Raw genomic sequence first — 26,709 nt, forward strand, 5'->3', positions numbered from 1 at the left:
CTGCCTGTGAAACAGGTTGTGAAACTGAAGGGTGCTACCTGGTTTGCAATGGGAGTCGCAGACTAGACGGCGCAACTTGTCCAACAAAACTCCAGCCTGCATCCCAACTCGAATCTTAGATCTTCTCTGTCTGTCTTGCTTCAAGTACCTTACTGAAAATCCCCAACCATGGCCTGTTCACTAAGCTTTTAACACAGCGAAGTGTTGCTTGGGTTTGCAAAAAAATCCATAAGTGATTTAAAATTACCCATCTTGAATGACAGAAACCAGGTTTACTGAAATGTTAAAAGCACAATTGTAGAAAATGTGCATTTTTTTAACTATATAGGGCTATATGCAGGGAAGTGGGTACCCAGGTGAAGGTGTTCATGTCTGTTGTACATCTACAGACACGGCGATTTGTGTCAGTTCCATTGTTTTGAAATCAAACATACACAAAACTTCTCCTGTCAAAGGGAGGAGTGATTGTCTTTAGAGGGTGGCAAAAGCAAAGAACTAGATCTAGAAATGTATATGTTAAATGTGATAATGATCTAGTCCAGTGGTTCCCAACCTTTTGATTTCTGTGAACCCCCACTTTAACATTATTGGAACTCAGGGACCCCCACTGAATCATCATGGGAATCCGGGGACCCCCGTCTGAGTCATTACTGGAAGCTGGGGACCCAATTTGTCAGTATTTGTTAATATTTTTTAATTTTCTAGGCTCTCGCGGACCCCATGAGAAGGCTTCGCGGACCCCCATGCTTCCCCGGACCACAGGTTGGGAACCACTGATCTAGTCATTCAGAGTTTCAGCAGGTGGAAAATCTACATGTGTGAGTCCTAACCCTTAGTCATCTACAACTGCCATTGAATTCCAGGAGTTCCCTTGGATTATTTGTGAAAAGTCACACATTTACAGCAGACATAGGAAGAAACCTACTGAACCTACCTTAACTTTTTGCCAGCAGGCTTTCTGAGAGAGGGCTCTTTTTCAGGATGCCATACAACTCAATTTTTGTTGTAGGTGTTATGTTGTTTAATTTTTAACTTTGCAGGTTTGAATCTGTTGGATCCACTCAGCCTCACATTAATCAAAGGCTGATCAAGGGATGACCCCTACCCCCAATATTGTTTGCTCTGGCTGTAGAAACTCTGGGGTGCACAGTAAGATTGAGTAGCCGAATATGGGGGATAGTGCCAGAGAACACAACACACTGTGTGTCTCAATATGCAGACATTATGGTGTTATATGTGGAGATAGGTTTGACAGCTATAGATAATACGATCAAGAAATTTGCGGGAAGTAGCAAGGCAGATGTAAAGCTATAGCAAGTCCTGCATGTTTCTACTGAGACAGTCTCAACTGCAACGCTAAGTCATCATGGGTGCCCGAATGGTACACCGGGAACCCTACATCTTTCGATATTTGGGTATCTATATATACCATAAAGAAGTGGGCGTGACAGCAGACAATATACGCAGAGCAATATGATCCCTAAGATCACAGGTGGCCTTATGGTCCACGCTACTGCTGTCGGCGGTGGGGGTGAATAGATGTGGCCAAAACCGTAATCTCACGCAATTATTGTATTACTTTGCAAATACTCCAATGTTAACAAAACTCAAACAACACCTTGAACCTGACAGCGAGAATTCACCCGATAGGTTATTAAAAGTGGTTTGGACACATTTATTCCTACTGTGTTGCTGACCCTGAACAGGCTCACCAAACTGGGCTCATTTGTCTTAGAGACCCTGAGAGGGACTTGAACTGGGAACCCCCAACTCAGAATTTTGACTTGTTTTGGCCTAGCAAGTTTTAGTGGAAGCTGGGCCTTCTTAAGATTACCAACCTTGATTGTGCTGCCTCATTCTTTCTCTTTCATGGGCTGTATTAGTTCAGATGTAGGCAGTGTTCCTATCATTAAAAAAGAAATAGGACAAAAAAGTGCATGATTACGGCTCGTGTCGTCAATTCCCATTTCCGCACTGTTGGAATTGTTTACTCACTGGACAGAACTTCTGCCTGTCATATGTGGTCATATGGATTAGTGGGCCTTCTTTCACTACCCACTTTTTTTAGTAAACACCCACAGAATATCCAACTACCTCTATGACAAACCTGTTGCTGTGTAGCTGCCAGTGTGTATTAGTCATCATTACAGTTAGAGTTGATGCATGTCTCTCACATAAACTTGCACTTAACCCTCGGCCATCACACCTCCAGGCACTATGTCCCATAACACTATAACTGTATCTTGAAAACATTTCTCTCATAATCTCAAAACAAAGCCAAAACTCTTCCAGCCACACAACCTACACTACATTGTGTAGTTTTCTGACCATATGGATGAGATCCTCGGGGCGCACATTGGGGTAGTAGGCGCTATACGAGTGTTTAATGCAATAGAATAGTTGATTACTTGTTATGGATTGAAAAGTCACTTTTTCGCACTCACTAATACTTGAGGACAGTGGTACCTGGATACAGAAATTCACGAAGTGAGGCCGGCAAGCTACAAAACCAATCACAAGGTTTGCAGTGCCAGGAAGAGGTGACTACTTGGCATCAAGGAGTTTCAGAACACAGCCATACATTTAGACATGTAGTTAATTGTTGTCTCCATGATGAATCCAAGGCTGGTATTTGGGGGGTGGTTTATTGACAATGCAGAGAACCGCAAATCGAATGGATAGTATGCAATTGAGGGAATAAAGAAGTGTAGCAATATGGTATAGTTGTAGCCTCAAAAATAGCCTTGCAATTGAGATCTACATGATATGGTGTCGACTCAGGTCCTTCCTAGGGAGACCTTTGCATCATTTTCATATACAAAACCCCACTAATCAGTGCCACCTTAATACGTTCATTGATTTTTTGGAGTTTGCATTCACAAACAGTACTTACTGCTTTGCTCACTGCTATACTATGCAAAAGACAAACCGGTTTAGTTTACGTGGTTCAATGTTTATAAATCTTGACTTCAGTGGGGATTCTATGACGATGCTTGTGACTCCCCAGCCAAATTATAGCCTGGTAACTGAGCAGCCAGGGCCAGTGCTACAGAACCAATGTTTGCAAAACCCTTTTAATCCCAGTAACAAACCCATCTTCAAAGGGTTCAGTGGACCCATTTTTTACTTGAAGCTTTCCAAGTGCCCCCTGGGATTTTGGACGAAAGTAGTCTCAAATCATTATCTTGGCTGATAAGACTTAGATTAATAAAATCTAGGAGCCCTCGTTTTGAAAGAGGCATTACCCAAAAGATTCAGATGAAAGGGGATTGTTCTAATGTTTCTCTTGGGCAGACGGGCAATGGGTAACAGTACCTATTGTACTTAAAGGGTTTCTCTTCTTTCAGGAATGGAGACACCAAGGGAATAGTGTTGTCTTCAGTGCACACCTGCACACTACCGCAAAGCATTGACTGCTATCACCAAGGCTGGTGCCAAGCAGGTATCTTCCCCTTACAACACCTTCCTGATTGCAAGTGTTCCTGCTTCAGGGTCACACTGGGCAGCTTATTGTTTGGTCCTGGACAAGCTTGTTATTCTGGAAAAGGTATCAGAGCCAAGGTGCAGCACATGGTGTGCCGGTTGACTTATATGAGCTGTGTGTACATGCTGGTCTTCTTGCATGCGATTACCTCAGTCTTTGCTTGGCATCTGCTTTATACCATATAGAATAGTCTCTCAGTAGTGGATGGGGGCAGGATTAGGCAATTCCCAGACTCTCCACGATTCAGGGGAATCCACTCGCACACTAGTAGTGACAGTCAGGGCTCTAACCAGAAGTAGATGTTTGTTACTGTATGCCAGGGACATGGATGGTGGATCCATCAGCCGTCAAAAGATGCAGCTTGTACGCACTCACATCCTACAACGGTTACACTTTTGAGTTGAGTGGTTTATTTTAGTTCACTACGTTTCGAGTCTTGATTTGTAATGGATTTTGGGTTAAGCTCTTTGGGCTTAAGCCCGGTAAACTACCTGCTTCCTCTATGAGGAAACGTCCCACTCCTTGGTACCAGAGGGCCGCGCTCTCCAGAAGCTATCAGAAAGGCACAAGCAGGTTTGCGGCACTCCTAACAGCCGTTCCTGGGCCTCCACGCGCGACCTCCCCAGCAAGCCGAGGGATGCGCAGCTGATCTTCAGTCAGCCCCGCAGGCCAGGGGACACTCAGACGACCTTCAGCAAGCCCAGCAGGCCGAGGGGTGCTCCAGAACAGCGTGGATCCATAACCGGCAACCGCCATAGCCCAGCAGCTCTCACAGTCCTCGATCCATTCTGTCGTGAGACAGAAAAAAGAACAGGAAGAGTGCTGGGTAAGTATGCTTAAGTATTACCTGCAAGGCGGGGAATTGGGGGCAGGCACAGGATCCACCATTCCTCAGGTTCTTTTGCCTGTCGTGAAGATAGACAATCTCCACTTTGTGAGGAATGGGACAAGTCTGGAGGGACCTGGGGATACTTAACCATAACATGAGCAGGTCTGGTTATGACATGAGACTCTGTCAGCATCTGAGAATTTTGTTCCGCGTTTGCTGTGTGCAATAGCAAAAAGCAGACCCAACAGCATGCGTTGGCCAACCGTGTAATAGCAACTCATCACATGCAATGTGTTTTTCATGTGTCTGCACACTGCAGAAGGAAGTCTCACATAAAACCCCATGGTGACATTTAACATTTCTGGTTTCTTTACTATTGTTGTTGTAACAGCATCCCTAAGAAACTTGCCAATTGAGAAAGAATATGCTTTTACATCAGCATTACATGTGCCACATCTCAGTGATCGAACTTATCCTATTTACTTCAGCAAGAAGAAAGTAGGTTCTTTCCATGATTTAAAAAAAAGCTGCAAATGTGTCATTGGTTCTGTCTTTGCAGCATGAAAACACAGGGTTCATTTTGTTCTTTGCCACTTGCAGGTTACAGTTTCACATCCTGGTAGAGCAGTTCTTTCTTTTCTTCATTCTAGGTAATATGAATTGGGTGATAGTAACACCTACAGACTGTGACCGCAAGCACTCTGTGAAAACAAGTTTGCGATTATTCATCATTTGTCAGTCATCCATATACACAGAAAGTCCCTTTGCTACCTGATGGATCACATACCAGGGCAGCATTCCTAGTGTGCAGGCAGGGCGTGTGGGGATGACTACAACTGCTTCTACTGGGGCTGATGCGAAAGAGTGCTGGGCTCTAGCATCATCTGCATATCACTCTACAGGATAGCATGACATTGGGCACCCATCAGTTAGGTATGTATGTATACAATGTTATTAGTCATTACATCAACAATGTATCTACATTGACCCTAACATTACTGCGAACCCTAATCTTGGCCTGCCCCTAATTCTTAAGCCTAACCCTAACATAGCGTAACACTTGTAATCACTCCAAGTCTACACCTCGCACTACTCGTAAACCTAACTTTAGACCTTACCTAGCCCACATTCTTAGCCGAAGAATGTTAGTCCTTAGTCCAGCTCTAAGCCTCACCTTAGTCCTAAAGGTTAACTCCACCTCTCACAATATCTCACCAACCTCAAGCATCTCAATGCAGTGTTGTTGATATGTTGCAGATATAGTGATATTTAGTGTCATGGCTGCTATGTAAGTGCACTTCAAAGCAGTGAATTTGATGCAAAGCGGATGCACCCTCGCGCCACTGCCTTTTTCTCAAAAGTATAGAGTCCCGGTTGGTATATGAGTGGGTTCTTGCATCTCGTGCTTTCTGAGAAGTGCTTGTGTCTGCTCTTGAGTTGCGCTGGCTTTGCTGTCCAAGGCACTGTCTGGTTCTAACGGTTCTAGTCCCCTAATGTAGTATTTTTTTGTTTACCTGTTCCTTTCCAGACTGTTGTGTGGCTACCAAATTCCAGTGGTTGGAGTGTTGATGATAAAACAAATAACATGTGTACCTGGAGGCTCCATCCCTGTTCCACTGAGGTTGATGAGATTTGTTCTTTCAGCCGCGAGGTGCACGGGTTACAAAACATTTTACATATTTTTTAGATACTTACATATATTTGACATGCTTGGCTGAAGGTTGTGGGCTTATGATTTTCCTCTTTACATTCACTTCAGGGTCCAGTGTGGAATCTTTCCTCTTTCAGTGTTTTGGGGACAGAGATGCACAGTAATTGGTGTTAGGTGGAAGGCAGCAGGTATTCACAGAATTGATGCCTGAGCTAACATCTTGTATATTGTGCTCTAAACACCTTGTTCTGCATTTCTGTTGCCTGGGTGAGTTGTGTATTGCATTCAGGTGGCATGCTCTGGTTCATCCTAAACCTGGGTGTTTGAATAAGAAACTGTCCTCTAATAATCTCCACCCTCCCCCAGCCACTGCAGTGATGATAAACACTGAAGAGTCTCTCAGAGGTTTTGTGGTGAGTGATTTCATGATTAAGACAGATCAGTTACTCACCTGCTGTGATGACTAACTGCCCTCTGGATATGACCTGAAATACCAACGAAGAAGCTTCCTTCATACAAATGACATCACTGGGTTAACATGGGGTTACTCGCATGTTTACTCTGTGTACCACTTCTTTATTTTGGATCTTACATTTTGTGAACAGTCATAGAGAAGTTAACCCTGTCCTGGTTAATGTTCTGTGAATCTTCAGCTGGTGAACAAGGACTTTGCCACTTTGTTTCATTACTCCCTCTTCTGTGTTTGCCCGCTGAGGAATTCTTGGCACCACTACTGATCTCTCGCTCTCCCTCTCTTCCGCTTTTCCTCTCTCTCGCTCTTGTTCAAGCTCTCCCTCACATTCTCTCTTTTGATCTTGTTTTTAGTTTTGATCTCACTCTCCTGCTCACTCTCCTTCTCGTTCACTCTCCATTGCTTTCAATCCCCCCTCACTTGTAATTTTCTTTTTGTTGCTCCCCTCACTCGCAGTCCAGCTCTCACTCTCTACCCCGCCGACTTCCCTCTCTTGACCTTTCTCTCTCCCTCTCTATTTTATACTGCCAATCTAGTTTGATTTTTCACCTATCTAATCATTCTGTCGGTTAACTCTGATAAAATCACTCTACATCCCATAATATAGGACCCAGAGCACTTAAAGCAGTGCTGTTATGAATACACGAAGAACTTCATTACTTGTCATCAATGTTAGGCCAAATCTTGTGGATTCTCCCCAGAGGCTGAACTTTGCTGCCACTTGTCAAAGGGCTTCATAGCGCTTGCTTACTCCGGCTCTGATTGAGGGAGCTGACCGCCAGAGTAGAATACAACTGATGCCACTGACCCCCATAGGTATGGTTTCCAAAAGATGCAGAGCAATGAGCAGTGGGATACGGAAAGATGAGTAGACTTCGTGAAAAATAAGATATACATATTGATGAGTTGATGTACACTACAGACTTTTTAATACTGTCTTAATGGTCAAGCGCTCTACCACTCATATGTTTTTTTACTCTGCATAAATTTAGCAACTATATCATTTGCTATTACAGTGCATTGGCTAATTTTTTTGCAGCAAATGCAGTGCCATAAACAGACTACTAAATGCATACTATGCCCATAAAGGTGGTCAATAGGAGATAATCAGTCATTTGCTGGTGCGATTCACGATAATGCAGCAAGAAAAGCATCACAGTGGCAGAACTGTTGACTAAACAACACACTCATCCGGATCGTGGTCAATGACACTGATTGAGACTATTCATTTAAGAGGGAACAAATCCCAAATGCTTCAAGATCTTTGTGTCGTAAACACGGCCAATTGCCTCGCATCCATCAGAGGCACATACTGTTTGAGTGACTCCTAAAGATGAGTGGTACACACTCATGAGAAAGCCTCTCTTTAACTCTTCACTTGAGATCACAATCCTTTCTTTTTTCTTCTTCCTAGATTGAAGGCAGGATGCTAGAGTTCGCGGAGTCCTCGACAATCTTTCCGTTTGTGGACAATCACACCAGTGCTTTTGTGACTGGGACGGATGTCACATCAATGCAAACAGGAAAGCCCATATCCAACGACACCAACATTACATTTCCGCACATGTGCCTGGTTATCTTATACGAAGACATTGGAAAGTCTAGGTGAGACCACAAGCATGAGGGGTCTGCTTTCTTCCTTGAAGTGGTTGTTTTATGTTTTTTGTTTGGTTACCACCTGAGTTGTCATGCTTTGTTTTGCTTGTCATTAAGTTAAACAGTATCAATATTTGTAAGATGTGCGTCATTTCATTCGAAAATTTTAGCCAACATCAGAATTTGTTTTGAATATCGTACTTTCGAATATTTATACTGTTGCATGTCACCATAAGGCCGCTTGGTAATTAAAATACTATTGTATTTGCCTACCATTTTTTTATCAAAAATAAAAATTACATTATCTGATTTGTACTGGCAACACCTAGAAAAAGGTAAACTAATTAATCAACACAAAAATATACAACATTGTTTACAAATATATTTTGTAAGAAGATTTTGATGAATTTCATAATTGTGATTTTGATATTTGACACACTGTACTATTTTGATCCCAAGTATTGAGTTTGTATCAGTGTTGAGGTGTTTGGACAATATATTGCAGAAAAAATATCATGTAGACAAAATATTGTGTTAAGATTTTGAAGACAAAAATATCTTTAAGTTAAGTTTCTATAAGAAAGCAAAGTTTTACTATACATAAGTCGATATATATGTGCCTTCAACAAATATATATCGTCAAGGTACATAGTTGTGGAGTTAGGAATAGTAAATCTATTCTTAACCTCATTACACTTATCTTCTCGATATTTTGGTCCCCAATATTTATGACGCGATACTCTGTCCACACGATATTTATTTCCTCAATATTCTGTCGGACAGCCCAGTGTTGAATGGTCACTAATTAATATAGGGATTGGCGTGGAGCGTAGGGACCTCTTTTATACTCCATGTATAAACTGGTTGTGAACAGACGCTGGAGACCTCCAACAGATCACTGCATGGTACACGTCTGGCTGCTGCTCAGGTCTGTAAGGGACTCCTATTGACGGTGTCTGTGGGTTGGCGACACTGCTTGGCCATGTGTCGGCATGCTCAACAAGGCTCTGGAATGTCTGTCAAAGGATGATGGGAACGTTGCCAGGCTGCTGGCACGAATTCTGTGAAAACAGTTTGCCAGGATTTCCAGCTCTGCGCACCCGTCTCCTTCAGCTAATCTCTCAAGGCCGAGTACAGTCAGCCATGTCATGACATGCAGACCGGCAGCAGGAAAAAATATGTACACCGTTGCTTTTACTTGCAGGCCTGCAGTAGGTACGGCATCATCTATTTCCAGCAGTTGGCTTTGTGTCATTGCCCCTCTTATCAGGCAGGGCAGTCTTCCCTTCTTGTACGAGCATGGCTTCTTGGAACTTTTTTTATTTAGGAAAGGGAGTCTTATGCCCCACAATCCCTGTTGTGGGCACCCTTCTCTCACCCTCTCAAAAATTCATTTATGTGTTCGATGTCCTTAAGGACCTCATGAGGCTTTGCATCAATAATGGTCAGATATACATTTTGAACACTGAGGTCAAGTTGAAGAAGTTTTTTGCCAGCTTCTTTGTTTTCTTTTCTGAAAAGAAAGCGCATATTTTTTACGGCGGTAATCCCAACTCTGTCCAGATCTTGAATAAGACTGGTCTGCTGCTTCTATTAATTCTTCAGTTCAGTTCAGCGAGTAATCTCATGTTATGGCCTATTTATTAAGTGATGACACCTCAAGCAGTATCCAGATGTTAGTCCAAGAGATGTAGATGGAAGATACTTTTCAAAAAGTAGAGCCTTCCTCTCTTCTGGACCCACAGTAGTTTTGGTTCAAGGGCAAGTCTGTGTTCTATGAGTGGCCAATTATTGCCTATTGATGATGAGAATTCTTGCACCGAGTTGTCTCAGGCGATTAAACTAAAGCTGCCCGAAATTGATCATATCGGCTGCAGATGAGCTTTTGGAAGTGGACAGTGGATTTGCTTACTCATTGTTTTGTTGGGTCACGTCTACTTTAGGTTGTTCATTTTGCTTCAAGTGTTCCGAAATTGGGAACTTTTTAAATATATGTTAGAGTTCCTATTTTGGAACCTGAATATGGTGTTGATGCCATGCGAGCTCACTGCTTATCATTGGGTATATGATATTGTGTACATTCTTATACTGTTGAATATTGTCTTTCTGCCCCACAGAGTTTTGCAAGACTTTGTCCTCATTTTTTGGTACTGATTTGTGTCCAAAGAACACTGTTGTGATTTGAGGTTTTTTGTTTGTTTGTTTGTTTGTTTTGCAGCTGATTTCTTGTGTAGCACCAGGATACATGCCCTTTCAAACATAATGCATATGAGTGGGTCTGCAAACTCTTATCACTGTCAACACACTGTTTATGAAAAATGATCTACCTTGTGGATGTTGATGAGGGCCAAAAAACTGTGTATAAATTGTGTGCATTAGATAGGGTTAGGACAGCTGATGTCCATTCCTTAATAAGTGAGGACCACACTTTCCTCTCTGATTTGGAGGTAAAGGTTGTGTATCATGTAATAGCTCTGTCCCTCTGCAGGTTCTTTCTGTGGTCTGTCCTTACTTTGTGATATAAAAAAACAGCTCAGTACCAGTTGTAGTCCCATTGGCAAGCCACTGCAAGAGTGTAAACGTACCTATATCGGGTATGAAGAAATGAAACCCTGTCTTTTACATAGGGGTGGTTGGTGTACTACTACAGTATTGAGTTTTAAATAACATTCATCAAAAATATTGTATCTAGAGTATAGGCTATCACAATATCATGATGTATTTATAGGTACTTTTAATTTTATTTACGTTCTTAACTCCATGTACATATCTTTAAGATACATGTATCTTCAAAGTACTTATATGTTGAGTTCAGAATAGTAGAGCTATATATACCTATATCAGCGTCTCTCCATTGAATCGTATTAGTCAGTATTCTGGAGGTGATATTTTGGCATGGTGATATTTTGGCATTCAGTATTGTGGCATACATCCAGGTGGTCACCACTAGTAATCAGACCTGCAAGGTGTGGTCACTATTATGATTGCACTTGATGTGGTCACTAGTGACACAATGGTCAATGCCATTAGTAGGGATGAACTATTTTCAGTGACCAGAAGTAGCTGTCATCGTAGAAAAGGTCAGAGACCTCTGGTGTAGGACGTGAGTTTAGTCTCATCACGTGTGTTAGTATGAGGTTAATTTTCTACTGTTTAAATGTGTTACTTATTGTCTAACTAGGTTGGTCGGGCTAGAACTGCTTCTTGCTCTGATCCTTGGTGTGAGGCAGAGCCCCCCCTCATTTTGTTACGGTGCGCATAAGAAGGGCGAGCTTTGTGGCCCTGCCTACAAACCATAGCTGCCATGCCTTGTATAATTTCTGGAGCTAGCTCTGGGTTTTAAGCAGCCAGGACCATGTTGCTTTGGAACCTGCAGTTTAAACATTGAACAAATCCCAGCATGCAAAGTGCTGTTTGCAAAGTGGTTTCATATGACACAGTCTCCAGGACACCAAGCCCAAATGTGTTTCACATCCACTAACGGTAGCTCCAACCCTCAACACGGACATACTTCCTCGCCAAGGAAAAAAAAAAAAAAATACCCACATTATTTGCACCACAGCCCAAACGAAATTAATTACGATATTTGTTGTCTACCCATTTAAACTTGTTTGTCCTCGTGAAATGTGAACCCTTTTCGCAGGATGGTGGTGTAAATAGCTTCTAACATGCACTCACTTCGATCACTCTTCATCGCTCGGGTTGGCTTCCACCTAAGACTTAGAAAAGAGACACACCGGCCATATCCTGACCCCATCCCGTGGCTACGCACGCGCACCAAAGGGCTCCGCGTGCCCGTTCATAGTGATCGTGCACTGTCTACAGCGCGTGCACTCGCTCGACCACTCAGCAGGGTAATTGACGCACAGCACACACCACGGCCGGGAAACACTGAGCACTGATTCCGACCTCCATGTCTGCATCACTTACACTACGAACTCAGTCACCAGCGTAGTGCACGAGCTGTCGACCTGGACATCTCTTCAAAAAGAGGTGTAAAGTTCTCTTTTGGGTCTGTGATCGGGCGCACAGGGGGGAGGAGGGTGATGCTGCGACCTGTTCAACCCCAACCTTGGGAGTCCCGTGGCTGTCATTTGGATTTGCCTTCCCTTCCAGCTGTTATCTTTTTTTTCTCAATCACTACTTTTTCTGAGTCTGCATCGCATTTACCTCCGTTGGACGTCTGCTGCCTTTGTCACTCCTCTTACTGACATTCCTGCGCTGAAGGATTTGTTGTGAGCGCTTGCTTTTCCAGGTCCTCTGCCGTGTCTCCTTTTTATCTTCCATTTTCACCTCTGAGTACTAAGGTTTTGCACTTAACACCCCAACTGCGAGCCTGTGTAAAGTCACACATCAAATGCTGACGTTGTATTTCGGGAGAAATAACGTTCCTGCTGTTGAAAACCTGAAACTACTTTTTCTTTTTGCAGAGTCCGATATTGGGACCTTTCGCTCCTGATCCCCAATGTGCTGTTCTTTGCGTTTCTGCTCTGGAAACTGCCGTCAGCTCGAGCGAAAATCCGGGCCAGTTCCAGCCCCATCTTTACAACCTTCTACATTTTAGTAAGTACAAGTCTCTACTCTTAGTTAGAAGACATTGTCTTCATTGTTGTTCAACGGGCAGTGCTTAAATTGTGCAGGCGGAAACCGGCGATAAGCACTTATTTTTGGAGACAAGACCTATTACATGATCAAACTTTGACTAAAAGAAAGAAACAGAAAGGCAGACCCTTGAGAAAGAAAAGCTAGGAAAACAGTGGCAAAGAGATAAAAGAGTGATGAAAACCAGCAAGAGAGCGACAATGAGACCGAAGTGTGGGGTGGCAAAAGAAAGAGACATGAAGTGAGATGAAGATGGCACAGTTTTGGTGTTCAGCAGACCCGGGCATTCGCTTGCTTTTAATTTTCTGTTCATTTATTTAAAAAAAAGGTACGGTGGCCAGGATGTGTCAGAGCAGTTTCGCTTTAAGAGTTTCTTTGGCTAAATCTGACTTGCAGGCGAGAATCCCTTTATACTTCCATCTGAGTGGTTATCTGGCATCCATGCATCGGGGAGGGTGCTGGGATCCGGTCTCCCTGCTCCTCTGGGGCATGTTGGGCAGACTAAACACACCCGGGCAGACATATCTTACTTTTATTGCTGCAGTGTACAGGTTATATCCTGTGAACAGTAACATTGAACCTGATCAGCAGCAAAACTTGCTTTTAATTCAACTCAATAAAATGCCTTCTTGGGAGGAGTGCTGTTGGGGCCACAGGGGTGCTACAAGCCTTGGTAGCACCCCTGGTTCAGAGAGGGGCCGAATATACCCTCGTTTGTATGACATGCAGAGAGCATCATCGTCAGATGCTGAAAAAATCAACACCACCAGAAATTGGCATTTCTTTAGCCAGCAAAATGCTTAAATATGCACAATACATTTCTTGCATTATCGACCTTACATGTTTGGTTATTGTTTTTGCACGGTCAGGACATGCTCTTGAATTTCAAGAAATAGTTCACAGGAGGGATTTTTTTCCTGTAAAATATGCATTTCAACCAACTGGCACCCACACAAGTGTAATGGTTATAGTCTTCAAACGTGTGGTTCATGATAATGTCACCTGAACCCGAGTGGAATTATGGGTGTATAAAAATCCTTATATATACTGCTTGTAACTCAGTCCGGAGACATAAAGTCATCACCACAGATGGTGTAACTTGCTGGGATTGAATCTTCACTGTATTATGTTCCTCGGTGTTATGGATCGACAACTGCAACTGAGTATTTGCACAGTTGTGCTGCACTTTGCAGTTTTGCTACATTCCCTGGTGCACCACATCCCAAGCTTCCTGGCTTGTAAGTGATTGTAAGTTAATCTGTGACCTGGTTGCTGTCAGCTTATAACTAATGAGTATACTGTGATGACTGTGCAATAGATAACCAGGGCTAAGGACTTCCTGATTCAGTTTCCAACTCAATTCACATGACATGGCAAGTAAATAAAAAGTGTGTGTGTGTGTGAGAGAGAGAGAGAGAGCGCGCGCATAGTATTTATTCAAGACACAAACCTAAGTTGCTTGCATGCTCATTTTCACAGTGGCACGTTTTGCGCCGCATTGCTAATTCAGATGCAGTGTTTTTGTTCATATTTTGATTTCTGTGGGTATATGATCAGTGATGCCAGATCTGAATAGCAGAACACATCATTATTATGTAGAATGACATTCCGTGGTCCCCAGTGGGTGATCGTAAAAACGTGCCTTTCCTGGTTGATCTTTCAGGTGTTTGTTGTTGCTGCTGTCGGGATAGCTCGCGCCATCGTGTCTATGACCGTGAGCGCTTCCAGCGCCGCCACAGTGACTGACAAGGTAAGTGCAAAGCCTCAAGACACGTCAAAGGAAAAGAAATGTCTGCAGTTTGTCACCTGCAGAGGGGAGATATGATGACTAATGTGAACTTTATTTGTTCGACTTACCTTGGAAATCAGTACCGTTTTGCTTTCTTCTATAGATCCAAAAATTAAACATTGTTAATGGTATTTTTGGTTTTGTGATTGGAGCCTGTGGCACTCTTCTTGCACAGTGCATTGATGGGCATGCGTATGCACTCAACGCTTCACTCTTGCATTTTGTCGGTAGTTGAGGACCGAGCATCAGGCATCTGATGGTCTTCCTACGCTCAATGACTGTTCACTGACACTGGCTGAATCCTATGAATTATCCACTGGCCTGCTCAGGTTGTTTCTTCGGAACACATCTGATGGTGGACCAAGTCAAGATTGACGGTCAACAGCTTCTCCTCTAATTTACACACTAAGGTTCATCGTGAGGCATCTTTTTTGGGCTCAAATACACAAATTATATTGGTCACTAAACACCAGCAGCAAAAATTGTGTGCCAAAATGAATAGACTACCAGGGATACTTGCCCACATTGATGTTACAATCCTAACAGAGCAATTCCCCAAAATAGAACAAACAAATTTGGGAACTAGTCCTATGTAACTTACAAATCTCAAATCATGATACACTTTAGAAGAGAGTACCTTAATTAAACCCAACTGCCTTGTGGGGTGCAGATGGCTGGCGATGATCAGAACACAGTAGTTACCTATGAAGTTAATGTGCCTATGTGACAAAAGTTCTTTCTGGAGCAAGCCTTATTAACCAACAGTCATCTGGGCGCTGCGAGAACCACAATAATACGTAGCAAAAAAATCCAGGCACTCGCTATTAGAGACCAGAAAGAAAACAACTCGAGCGCAAAATACACTGACCTAGTGCTCTCGCTTTCTCCTAACGGTTGGGGAAATGTCTGTGCCACAGAGAGGACTAAAGAAAGCTTCTCTGGAAAGAATGTTGTCACTTAACACAATTTGAAAGGCGTGTCCATGTGTGTGCCTGTTCACTGCCCCTAAATATGTGCGTCATTAGCCGCCACACCCACTTCCTTTGTTTCTGCCTATCATGACGAATGTAGTGATTGACTCTGTTAGCGCTTCCCTATTTTGGGCAGTGCTGTCCTTCTCTGCTGGCATCCAGGGGCGACTCCTCCGCTGTGGCGGAGGAGTGTCGTGTACCCCGCCCCCAGATTGGAGCGAGCAGGCAGAGGCTCACACTCACCAGCCAGGGCGCTCCGTTCGTTTGTGGCAGCAGCATGAAAGCAGCAGTAGGATTGGACTCAGGGCAGGCTGGGAGCCTGATCCTGTCCTTGCAGATGAGCTTTTCAGAGGTGGCGCGGTGCGGCCAAACAGGTAGCTCAGCTCACTCTCCCGGCCCGCCCCTTCTCCCCACCCTCACCACACATGCCAATTACAACATGCGTCTAACAGTGTACTGAATGCACAAACCAGTCGAATGAACAATGGCAGATCCCTCCCCGGCACAGTATGTGCCCTCAGAACACATTACTGGGCCTGTACCAACTCAGTACAGACTTTCACATTGGCACCACAACGCCAACTCCACCAACGCTAGAGTGCACTCTGTTACCTATACCCATGTTGTATCCTGAACTGATTTTGACTCAAGCCCGACCTATGTCGCACTGCACCCTGATGGTAACCATGAACCTCTACCACGTCACAGGCATAAGCATCATATTTTTGGCTCTGATTCTTATCCAGTGCCAGGGCAGGATGCATCCCACAATATTGATAATGATGATAGAGAGGTGGAAAGCTTGCTTCCACCTCATTAGACTGATGATGCCTTATTCCTCAGTATGCAAAATTCCTGAGCTAGAGCGCAACATGGGCAACCAACAGAAGAAAGAGCTTCATTTGCAGTGGTGATTTGGAGGGGCAGGTGATGTAGCAGAATAACAGCTGTCCTCCCATGAGATTAAAACAAATGTTTTGATTGAAAATCTAAAGCAAGGGCCGGCAATATATGAGCCCTTGTTCCCCTTTAATAAAGCCCTCAAAGATATCCTGATGACTACCAGGTCGAAACCATGTATCTTACCTATCTGTTAGCCGGGAAGTAGCCAAGCATCCTAGACTAGCACCTGGTGAACTAGATTGTCTCACCAAGCACCGTACTCCAGAGCCTTAGTCTACACGCCTCGACTAGTAAAGTGAACCCTAACTCATTTCTAACTAGCCCTCTGGATCGAGAATTCCAAAGGCTTGATGCCTTTGGCAAACCTATGTTTTCCTCAGCCAGTTTTGCCCTGCAATACGTAAATGCAGTTTGTCTTTGGGGCCGATACACACATGCCCTTTTTAGCGAATGGGCAGCGAGATCTTGTTGGCAGTACCAGAGGATCTTGGTACCTCTCTGGCTTAGATGATACCGGACATGCAGGCCAAGTATGTTATCCTCACCTGTTTGATACCACAGACTACACTGTCAGGGGGGTAAGTACCAGTGTTGTCCTTCGTATATAGGCCTGGTTGTAGTTTACCAGATTCTCCAGTAATGTGCTGGCTGTGCTAATGGACATGCCATTTGATGGATCTAATCTCTTTGAAGAGAAGGCAAGACCAAGCTACATGCAAATCAGTCTTGATCCTTCCCCAATAGGAACAGTCCCACCTAAATTGTCAACCCAGGTCCTCCCTGAACCAGACCACAAACACCCCAGGACCTGTCACGCCCTAGTTTTGGGCTCATCAGCTGGGTACAGCTTGGTTCCATTGACACAGTGTGCACGGGCCGCCGTCTGGGCATACCCGTCCCACTTAGGGTGACACAATAAATATACAAAACAGTGAAATACTAGTTTCTCTCTGCTTATACACCAGTCAAGATCTCTGGACCATATGTCAATGGAGGGAGGATCACTGTCCCTCCATCTGCGAGCTCCATCAGCGAGTTATATCTCTCGTAGCCACTGTTCAGTCCAGTGCCATTGTGCGCTGGTCTTTGTCGACGTCTATAGTGATATGCAGCAGGACAAGCTTTGGGTCCTGAGGCTTATTTCACCCTAGAACTGCCCCCAGGCTCGTGAGCACCAGTCTCCAGTGCCGCTCTATCTTAACACAGCAGCGTTAAGAACCATGCAGCGTGCAGTAATCTACCTCCTGCGTTCTACATCGGATGCAGGGGGGTGGCAGCCATTCCCATTTTCCACAATTTGTCTCTTGTGTGGTATGTTCTATAAATGTAATTCAGAAGAATGATGTGTCGCAATTGCAAAGGCTTGCAGCAAGGCGCTCACCTCTATCCACGGAGTCTGGCCTTCTTAATCAGGTCAGAATCAATTTATTTCAAACAACTGTTTTAAAGGTTTGTATATTTTTTTGGGGGGAATAAAGCATATCAGATTACAGTTAGATTTCAGTCTTTTTTTATTGAAATGCCAAACAAGAATATTTGCCACATTAGAGACAAAACACTGAAGGAAGAAGAAAACTAGAAAACACGTCTTTTCAATACGCCCCAGGTTCTGGAATAACATCTCTCACTACATCAGAACAGCACCAACCTTCATGCGATTTGGGAGGAAGCTGAAAACACACCTCTTCAATGAACACTACCTTAGACAGTGTGACTTTCACCCGTCGACAAGCCCTAACTCCTCTCTCTGTCCCCTACCCACCATGTATCTCCACGGGGGCTTACATCCTGGGCGTTCTGTTGCCAGCCAGCTAGGTTTATGCATTAGAAATACCAAGACATCCAGCATACATAGATACATGGACATAATTGAGCTAACACAAAAGCACAATTGATGTAAAACACTCTAAGTTATAACATGAACCATATTTTCCCTTTGTAGACCAAAGATCCATCCCAGAAAGCTGACTCCAGAGTATTAACCATGGCCCTCAAAACAGGGCACTTGGGAGAGTACATGGAGGATAGGGGAACTGCACGCAGGACATAGCATAGCAGTCTTTTTTATTGTGTTCCCCAAAAAGCATCACCTCCACATTGTCAACATATCACAGTCTCAACCTAATTAACGTAGTGTCTGACCAAGCCTTATGAAGTTCACAAGACAGTTACCTAATCCAGGCCACCATCGACAGTCTGCCCTACTCTCACCCTCAGTGAGCCACAGATGATCCAGTGGCATCTTGGATCTACTAGCAGCCAAGAGGGAAGTTGTCCTTACTGTGATTTGCAGCCCATAGAACACAGATAACTACCAGGAAGTCTGTCTGCAGTTGTGCAGGAGCAGTAATGTTTCCCAGAGCATGATTTGGCTTTGTTTGATTGGACTTCGCCATCCAGACGGCGCCGAGGACCCCAGAAGAAGGAGCCACGCTTCAGCCTCAGCATAAGCTTTCTTCACGCACAACCCTTCCTCCCACAAAAAAATCTGCATTAATGGATGCTTGCAAGAAAATTGAAAGCTCAAATGTGTGATGCGTGTTTTTGGAAACCTGCACATCAGAAATTCATCACTGATACCTCTCAGATCCTATCTTTTGGTCTACCTCATCCTATGGCTTCTTATTAAACTATGAATAATAAAACCAAGACTGAAGATGTTGGATAGCGCTGTTCCTTTATACAGCATTTCCTGCTTACTGTTTGTTTTTTCCTTTTTTTGCTTCCAGATTCTGTGGGAAATAACCAGGTTCTTCCTTCTGGCTATTGAACTCAGTGTAATAATACTTGGCCTCGCCTTTGGTAAGTGCTTGTATCTTTTGTTTTGAAAAGTTAATACTAAAATTGAAAGAAACGAGCACCTAGTTTTAGATCTGTTTGCAACATTTACCATCTTTGTACATAAAGAGGAAAACAGCCATTGCTGGTCTTGGTCTTATGGGACCATTTTCAATATACATATGTTGTCTGTAAGTGTATTGTTTTGGAACTGATGTGTGTCTTGTGGAGTGGGGTGCAGGTAGGGCACGATGTGCTCGGCAGAGGTCAAGTAACTATGAGGGAGTGGTGGAAACAGACATGGAGTGTATTGCTGGAGGGAAAATGTTTTGCATAAGCAATGGGTATTAAGAAGTGATTTAATAAGAAGTGGTAAATGAAAGATCCCTGTGGCTAGCGACCGGCAGACTGTCACATACATTCAAATGTAATGGGCTGAGGGATTGAAGGCTGAGGACAGACATGGGAGGACCATACAAAATAGACAGGTGTGTAGAAGGATAGAAACTGCAGAGGGGAGTGCTTAAATAGAATTTGTTTTAGCTCTAGCCTGCAAAATGGAGGTCTTTCAAGGCAATCATGGTGAGTTTGTGGGTGATGTGTAGGGGTGCAACAGCCAGTCGGAGAGGTTGAACAAGGGATGAAACTTGTAAGCAGCAAGCAACGTTGCAAATGTTCGTGGTAACCTCATGCTTTCTGGATTGGAGAAATGGTAGCTGGCAGACTGGAAGGTAATGAGGAGGATGTTGCCATATTTAAGTTAGGTGTGAAAAACAAAATGTAATTTAGTGAGGATGATCATGTTGTATAGCTGTACAATGGGGCTGGGCTTGACAGTTTTGTGAAGATAGATGATGCATGGCTGGCAAGTTACTCTTTGCACTTTTATTCTCATCAGTAGGACGTCGGATTATTAGGCACTGAAAATGTGCACACATGGAGAATTGTTAGTGTAAAATGGTTCTTATTTAAAATAAATATGTATGCGGGGAACAGTGGTGTGAGGAATCAGAGAAAGTGATCCGGCCTGGATTGAGCTTTCAGTAATGGCTTGTTATCCCAGAGGTAATTGTGGGGTAATTTGCGAGTCAGGCTGAGGGACTAAGGGGAGAGTACAGCCTGGCAATGGTACTGCCCTAGAGAAAGTGACCAGGAGAACAAAGGGTGGTGCTGTAAATGTTGCCAAAGTTACATGCTGCGAGGCAGATGTTGCATGGCATTTCTTCAGAATGCCCTAACATTGCTCCATTTGTATTTCCTACATCCCATACTCCCTCCGTTCCCATTCTTAGCTCTCTTGCTCTCACCTCTGAGGATTACAGCGTGTTGTTCAGTTTTCTGTCATTGGATAGGGGGGCGCCTGCCGAGGTTTCCTGTTTTTTCCTCCCTTTCACTTGCCAGCTGTTTTTGAGCAACTGTCTACCTCTTAACAATAATTCATTTAGAATTACAGGAGTTTGTTGCAAGCCTTGGATAACCACCTATTCTCAAACACAGAAGCATTTTTTCATGCAGACTAGTAATAAGTTCAAAATGCCACATCCAGAATGTTGACACAGAAGTTAAGAGAATAATTGTTTTACCCCATACAGAAAAAACATTCCACACACCCAATCAGTTTTGCCAGGTGTGCCATCCCCATTTTCAACGTGGAAACTCATTTACTCCAAAGTACACTTCTTTTCACGGTGAGAAACAACTTGCAAATTGTCGTTGAAAACCCCAGACCCACCCACAAAGGACTGTGTGCTTGTCCACCTGCATTTACAGGTGGAACCAATAGGAACATAGAAATTGTGTGTGCGCAGAGCCATTTGCAAGTATAGAAACCATCCATTAGTCATTCTGTGAATTAAGTGCTAGAAAGATAGTTTTAAAGGGTCTGAAATCATAGCAGCCTACCGCAGCCGACAGGATACTTTCTTAAGGTCTACCTTTGTCCTCGCGGACTAGAAAAGCAGTGCTAGAGCCACCTCCAAGCTCAGGGAATGGCATGTGGCAATCCATTCTTGCGCTCCAAGAATGTCTATGGCTTATTCTTGACACACTACCAAGGCAGGTGTATTCTGGGTCTGGCCAGCTGGACTCCTGTCCTCCTTGTCAAGTGTCCTCCTCTGTCTACTCACCGAGCAATACAGCTTCCTATTCTTCAGTGGTAGGCCACAGCATCAGGGCTCCCTCCAGAGCCTTGGGGTTGTGTACAGTCTTTTTGAAAACAGAAGCTTTCAAATATGTTTCTTTGAACTGGGGAGCAGAGCTTTTCCAGAAAACCCAAGGAATTCAACCTACTCACTCAAGAGAAGGCGGTATTTATAGATTAGGGCATTGATAGGGATCCTGTGCCAATAAATTCCTGATGCCGGGTTAAAACAGAAGCATCTTCAGACTTTCTCCACAGGATTCCTCAAGTCAACGAAAGGGTAGAAGCCAGCTGGCGAAGAGACCATAGATTCCTAGGGACACAAAGTGGGGTCTTGCCACAAACAAAGTACTGTAGTGTAGAGCACAAAAGATGGCAGCAAAATGTGGATCTCCTGATCTGTGGGAAGAGCTGCTAAGCAGTAAAACTGATTTTGGTCAGACCTACGTTAAAGAAGGATTCTGAGTTGATTGCAGACCGAGGGGAAGCTACTATGGGTTCTGAGGATTGCACAGTAACCGGAAACACGGAGTGTCCTCACCCTAACTAGGGGCCACAATCCTGTTCTTTATTGGCTATAACGTCAGAGTATTCTAATCAAACCACATTTCTCCTTGATGTGTGCTTGACATCACTAACATCAAAAAAGGAGCACAGTGGGGATGAATAGACAACAACTACTTCACTCAGTGAAGACCCAAATTAATTACTGGTAGGAGTATTAAATCAAATGTATTTGCCAGTTTAAAAACAAGCATTAAGATAGCTAGGGTGGGACACATCTGGTAGGGAAACCACATTAAGTCCTTTCAGGACCTTCAAACGGAGTTCCAGCTTCACCGATGGCAGTTTGACAACTATTTCCAGATCCTTCATGCCCTGGCACAGCACCTGGGCCCCCTTTCTGGAGTCCCTGAGTAGAGTCCACTGGAAGCCCAAATTTTCATGAGTCCTGTGTGGAAAGGGATGACCTCCCAAATTAATAAGTGGTTGGTGATTCACTTTCCTGACCTCTCAATGGAGCAGAAAACCAAATGGGAGGGGTTGGTAGGACCACTAGAGAACAGCAACTAAAGGGGATGCATGTATGCTCCGTGATCACTCGCTTCAGCGAGACTTGGGCTCAATTAGCTTAATCACATCATACTTCCTACATTACACCCTAAGGTTGCGGAAAGCTCTGAAAATCCCTGCTCCTGCATGCTTCCTCTGCTCCAGGGGTGAGGGGGCAATCTTTTCTGCGGTATGGGACTGTCCACTGATTGGTACCTACTGGGGGAGGATTTTTGCCACCCTGACGTTCATTTTGGGGAGGACTGTGGAACCTTCACCTAGGGTGGCGCTCAAAGGTATCTTGGAGAATTTTGGCAGGGATTGGGGAGGGAGTCACAGAGGGGATCACATTTTGGTTGGGATTGGAACAGTGATTGAGAAGAGGGATATTGCCAAAAAAATGGAAACTACCTGCTCCTCCCACTCAGGAGTAATGGCAGTCAGCTAGGTCCTGGTGTGTGCAAAACAGGATGAAATATTATGCATCGCACGAGGATGTCCACAAAAGTACCGGAAAATTTAGAGTAAGTGGTGGGATTATTATGACTTGGAATGCTAATCATGTCGACTGAAGGAGAATGTTGTTTTTGTTTCTGTATCAGTACCGGAGCACTGTGCATGGTGTCCAGTTATATAAAATTTAAATAAAATTTCCATTCTAAAAAAAAAAAAAGCAAACTTCCACACGTTAAATGCCCTAGACTAGGAGCTCCAATGTTGGGGCAGTTCCCAAGTCTACAGTAGTACCCATGATCCTTTCGAAGGACATCCATGGAGCCCCTGTAAGTAGTGTATATGTGGGAAACACAGAAGTAACCTGTTGTAGCACAGATGTGAGACCCCCATGTTCCCCAACACAGTTTAACAATTCACACCATATTTAAGAGGTAAATAAAATAACCTTTGATAGTTTGTTTCTTCTAAGAGTGCCCCTTTTTGCAGGTGTGGTATTTGTCGTAACACTATTCCTCGTTGAATTAAAGAGGGTACATGTGGTTGAGGTAGCACAGTCTGCAGTTAAGTGTAGGATTTTTTAATCAGTTAACCAGTGTCTAAAAACACAAGCCTGGTGCGTTTATTTATATTTGGTTGTGCTAAGCTAAATTATTTCTTGCACTTTGGCGTGTATATTTCTGCTAATAAGGCCCTTTTAGAGGCTTTCATACGGACCAGTCGGTGACACGAGATCAATTTTATAAGCGATAGTCTATTTTGTGTTGCGATCTTTGCATAGTTTTTACACTGTTTCTTATCTCATTGTTTCAGGTCACCTTGAAAGCAAGTCTAGTGTAAAGCGTATCTTGGCAATCACAACAGTGTTATCACTTGCATACTCTGTAACTCAGGTAAGCCTGCACCTCCGCTGTACGAAAGTCCTCGCAGGGCAGGACCAATGATAAATCTGTTAAAATATTACTAGCATACTTTATCTTTCAAGCTTTTGTTTGGGCTTTCAGTGCAACTGGACATACCATGATTAAAATAAAACCGGGCAGAACTGCCCCTCTCCGCCTGCCCTTATACTCTTGCATGCTCCCTCCATGGCAATAGCTAGCAATAAATATATAGGCCAAAGCCGTAAGTAGGCAATGTGGCTTCTGGTCATTCCACTTACATTAACCTGTGATTGAATTGAGCCATTGCTGTCACTTTAGTTAAATATCACAGCTTCACTGACCTGCTTCTGACATTGAACTAATGGTTATTTTGGAATAGTTGCAGTCTCTGCTCCAGAAATGTATCTGTGACGTACTACCTATAGCCATGTGGGACACATCTTTCTGTTGTATTGAATTGAGCTTAAAAATCTTGAATTTTATGTGTATATCTCTCTAAATCTTCTGTAAAACACACCCACTCAAACAATTATTGCTACTGCTTTTCTCTCATCTGGGAGACCAGTCTCTACTGGCATCTGTGAAGGCCTCTGAACCCCTGCTAAGCAGATACTATGTTTGCAATACGTAGTGCATATCGCTGGCTGCAGCAGGGCACAGTGACTCCACCCGTTCACATACCCTGCTTGCAATCTTACAGTCTGACTCCTAGTTTCTATCTTTCCTTCCCTCCTGCAGAGCAGCCACTCTGTTTTCCAGTACCCCTCTCAGCTTCCTATCCGTTCTGTTCTTCAGCCGCATGTGGTCCATTCAAGTGGGCATTACAGAGTAACTTTGGTGACCCTAATCTCACGTCACAAGCCCTACAGTCCCTAGTAGGGTGTTTTTCTGACCATGTTTCAAGCTCTTAAAACCTGGTGCCTACGACTGCCGGATACTCCTATCCTCTCCTTCCTACAACTGTCTCTATTCTTACTTTGTTTTAGCACCACCAGGGATTAGGAAAGTGTCACCTGTTACCCATCTGTCTGTCTGTCATGGAAGCCTGCTTTGATCTCTGGTGCTGCACAATATTGCCACGGCTGTGTGACCTCTTGGCACCACCTTAATTTTTCAATATTTTCAACTGACGATAACACAGCCAGAAACTAAACAGAATATACCTCCATTACTGAGAAATAGAGCACAGTCTCTTTTAAACCAATGTGAAATAACTCTGGGTAATCCCTTCCGATGTCACAAACATTGACCCATCACCACCCCTAACACCACCTTAAAAGGCAAAGAGGGAAGAAATGGTGGAGGAGCAAGATGAGGGAGATGAATAGACAAGGGAAAGAGGTCCCAATGAATTTCACTCCATGATAGTAAGAAACAAGCATTTGCAATGCAATGGGTCTCGCGTTTGCTCGAGTTAGAGCTATTAGCGTTGTAAATTTCTTGCCACATAAATTGAAAAAGAAAAGTAAAACAGTTGACATAAGCAAGATGATTCAAAGCGCCATGGCTGCAAAGGAAAGACACAAAAAGAAAAAGAAATTTGCTTGCAGTCAGACGTATCGGCAGTCATGCAATAATCCATGTACCAGGGGCAGTCTGCAAGGTGGTAAAAAAACTGCTCCAACAAGGGACAAACGTAAAGCACTTACCAGTGATGAAGGATTTTTGAAAGGCAAGCCCACAAACGAGTGAAAGTGATTGGTATGCAGTGGACGTGGTTAAAAGTCCACAATACCTACAACAGGTCAAAGCGCTAGCACGCTCGACCTAAAAATAATATTCAAATTGTTTACCATCTTAAAGCATTATGTGGCTAAATAGGGTGGTCCAACATCTAAACGTCCCCACCATTAAAACACCCCTCTACCCTTCGGCCTCCAAAGTGGTTAACAACTTGAACATCAACGTAAATGCTGTTGTTTCTTTGACCACGCTAGTCAAGTTGGTCACCAGTAGGATTCTTTCAGCTTCAAATTTTGTAGACAATCTTCTCTTTATTTTAGAAATCAACAGCTTTATTGTACCCACCATAAATGAACAAAAGTCTGATTCATTTCCCTTGGCATCATTTAAATGTGCAATTTACAGAATACTAGACTTCTCACATTTGGGGTCCATACTTAATCTAGGTGCATCATGCTCAATGTTGAATGATGACTACGATTGTAACATCATAGCTGTCACCTTTTGTAGCCATACTACTACCTACGTTTGTGTTTGTATCCCCATCCCTTAAATAGTTATTACCTGCATACGCTTGTATCAATCAATCAGAATTTGTGAAGCGCACTACTCTCCTGTAAGGGTTTTAACACGCTGAGGGGGATCAGTCCTCTCTGGTTCAGTTGAAGAGCCAGGTCTTAAGATCTTTCCTGAATTGAGGTAATAATAGAGACTGCCTGAGGTGAAGAGGCAGAGTGTTACAGCTGTTTGCCGCAACATAGGCAAAGGATCTTCCTCCATGCGGGTTACGGTGGCAAGTGCTTTTTGAGCAGAGGGGTCTGGCAGGGTAGTAGAAAATGATGCAGTGGTTGAGGTAGGTAGGTCCTAGGTCGTGGAGAGCCTTGTATGCGTGGATGAGGAGTTTGAAGTTGATCTTTTTCTCGGCGGGGAGCCAGTAGAGGTCTCAGGTGTTTGGAGATGTGTTCGCGCCAGGGGATGAGTATGGCAGAGGCGTTCCGGATGTGCTGTAGTTTCTTCAGATTCTTCTGAGTGGTTCCAACGTAGAGGGTGTTGTCATAGTGGAGCCTGCTGGTGACCAGGGTGTGAGTTATGGTCTTGCGGCAGTAATTTGGGATCCATTTGAAGTTTTTCCCGAGAAGTCGGGGTGTGTAGAAACAGGAGGGTGTGACAGAGTTGACCTGCCGGATCATGGCCAAAAATGGATCCAGAAGGAAGCTGAGGTTGCTTGTGTCATACGTTAGGGGCTGGGGGGCTGTGGAGAGGGGTGCAGGGAGTCACAGGCCACTAGGAGTCTTCCCAGGTGGATGTGGAGGGTCCCAGGATGAGGATCTCAGTAATGTCTAAGTTGAGCTGGAGGCAGCTCTCCTTCCATCCCAGTGTGGAAGTTCTTCTTGACAGTTGTAGGGTTTTCGGTCAGTGAG

General features: G+C 43.8%; 1 protein-coding gene across 1 annotated transcript in view; it reads left to right on the plus strand.

Moving 5' to 3' along the window:
• TPRA1 (transmembrane protein adipocyte associated 1) overlaps positions 1-26,709 on the plus strand; it is an 86,689-nt gene that overhangs the window by 33,444 nt on the left and 26,536 nt on the right. The window contains exons 2-6 of the mRNA XM_069206261.1: positions 7,851-8,041; positions 12,463-12,595; positions 14,298-14,384; positions 19,027-19,099; positions 23,535-23,614. Coding sequence (XP_069062362.1) covers positions 7,863-8,041; positions 12,463-12,595; positions 14,298-14,384; positions 19,027-19,099; positions 23,535-23,614 — 552 coding nt within the window. The 5' untranslated portion in view covers positions 7,851-7,862. The remainder of the gene's footprint in view (positions 1-7,850; positions 8,042-12,462; positions 12,596-14,297; positions 14,385-19,026; positions 19,100-23,534; positions 23,615-26,709) is intronic.

Source organism: Pleurodeles waltl, chromosome 9 (genome assembly GCF_031143425.1).
Source record: "Pleurodeles waltl isolate 20211129_DDA chromosome 9, aPleWal1.hap1.20221129, whole genome shotgun sequence".
Taxonomy (NCBI): Eukaryota; Metazoa; Chordata; class Amphibia; order Caudata; family Salamandridae; genus Pleurodeles; species Pleurodeles waltl.